The 1,796-nt window shown below is 42.7% G+C and overlaps 1 protein-coding gene across 1 annotated transcript; it reads right to left on the reverse strand.

The window, feature by feature from the left end:
* Positions 1–1,378, reverse strand: LOC115682093 (phospholipase A1-IIgamma). The gene is made up of 2 exons (XM_030606231.2): positions 758–1,378; positions 1–612 (listed from the first exon to the last, which is right to left on the reverse strand). The coding sequence occupies exons 1-2, from the start codon at positions 1,376–1,378 to the stop codon at positions 1–3; spliced, it is 1,233 nt and encodes a 410-aa protein (XP_030462091.2).
* Between the last annotated feature and the right edge of the window lie 418 nt (positions 1,379–1,796).

A 1,796-nucleotide genomic window follows, 5' to 3' on the forward strand; every position in this document is an offset into this window, starting at 1 on the left:
TCAATTATCAGGGTCATCGTCTTCATGCTCCATTAACTTCCAAGAGCCATCCCCTTGTTGAACCATGCCCTTATTCTTCGGACACCACCATGAAGCTGGCACAAGATATTCATCTTTTAAAGCATCTATGGCTTTGTTTATAAGTGCGATATCGCGATTAACCATTAGCTTAAAGCCTCCATGAGTCCCTTGTGTTCCTGCTACACAATGTAGATAAACTTCAAGATTATGCCAACTTGAGACATTTCCAGGACTCTTTAAGTACTTAGATTTGCGAGAATCGATCGCTAGCTCTTCCCCAACATCTGAATAGCCTAGCAATGGATAGTTCGGGACGACATCTAAGGCATCCCGGACGCGCAAAGCTCGAACATCAGCAAGCTCAGAAAACACCTTCCTGAAGTTTGAATCTCCTACTCTAGGGCTCGCAAACACAATGGCTGTGACCGGACAACCGTTAGTTCGGTGACCTGTAGGCTTGTTAAAAGCATTCGCGGCGATATCAACCGCATTCAGGGTTGCAATTGCAGCTCCCAAGCTGTGCCCGGTGACTGTGATGCTGATTTCTTCATTTTTGTACAAGTCGACGAGTCTCCGTATTTCTTCAAGAACCTACATATAAAGGGAGATGATATCCTCGTCAGATATTAATATGAGAGTAATGCTCTAGGTATACTAAAACTTTTCTACCCTTATTGTAGTTCCCTTTAAAAGTTTTAATTGAACTCCAAAGGAATTGGGAAGTAAAAAAGCTAACCTGATGTCTGGCACTCTTCTTGCTGAACGGCGAACGTGGATCGCTAGAAGTGTAGATTGAGTACCAACCGTGGTGCACCTTAGGATTATTAGCCTTACCAAGTATGTCCGAAGCCGAAACCAAACTGAACTCGAAATCATCAATCCACTCCAACGTTTGCTTCGTCCCTCGCCAAGCCGCGACAATGTCCCTCCGACCCAACACAGCCTTCCCTTCGTCAGTGGCCACAGCGACATACCCCATCCAATTCGACTCCTTCCTCCAAGCCTCTCGCGACAGAGGCTTGATAAGAAAAGCATCGGGGACATGAATTTCTGAGGTCGCGTACAAGAATTTGGTCACGGAGTACTTAAATGGGTTTCCCTCGTTGAGGCCGACCTTAGAGAAGAAATCTCTCTTTGCATATCGGCTACTCCCGGCAAATCTCGACGCCTTCTCTGTGTCGAATGCGTCGTATGTGGCCTGAGCCATCTCGCCGTAGTGAATGATGACACGACGGAGATCGATACCGAGAGGATCTAGCAAACCCTCCCAATTGTTTTCTCCACTTAGGAGCCTCCATTTCCGGGGTATCTCATCCTTGAAATATCCTTGAGCTAAACTTTTTGCTATATCATCCATAGTCTTGCTCATACATTAAACTTGCTATACTTGGGATTAGCATTGGCATTGCTTATATATAGGGATGGGATGCTTGAGATAGCTATGTAGTATTTCGGATAGCTTTGACCTTAAGTATTTAGTATAATTTCTTCAAATTTCTTAAATTATTACAGACTGAAGCACTTAACAGATCAAAATTGTGAATACTTATTTATGCCACCTATCCAGAATTTGACTCGTGTCTTATCTAACCCATAAGGTCAGTAGAGTATTTCATAGATCGGAGATTTACTATCTTTAAACTGAGCTTTCTCATCATCATAAAAAAAAGAAAAGAGTTGTGAATAGTCTAAATGACTTCTCTTACAAAATGATTTGAGTAATCTATTAGGTAAATAGTCCATCTATCCAAATTTTGACCTGCGTCTTATCTATT

Source organism: Syzygium oleosum, unplaced genomic scaffold, assembly GCF_021117445.2.
Source record: "Syzygium oleosum isolate NSW1041296 unplaced genomic scaffold, Sole_v2.1 Sole_v2.18, whole genome shotgun sequence".
Lineage (NCBI taxonomy): Eukaryota > Viridiplantae > Streptophyta > Magnoliopsida > Myrtales > Myrtaceae > Syzygium > Syzygium oleosum.

Coding starts and splice junctions, on each gene's coding strand:
- LOC115682093 (XM_030606231.2), bottom strand. CDS start 1,378: ATGGATGATATAGCAAAAAGTTTAGCTCAAGGATATTTCAAGGATGAG. Junction 613..757: donor AGAAGAGTGCCAGACATCAG/GTTAGCTTTTTT, acceptor CTTTATATGTAG/GTTCTTGAAGAAATACGGAG.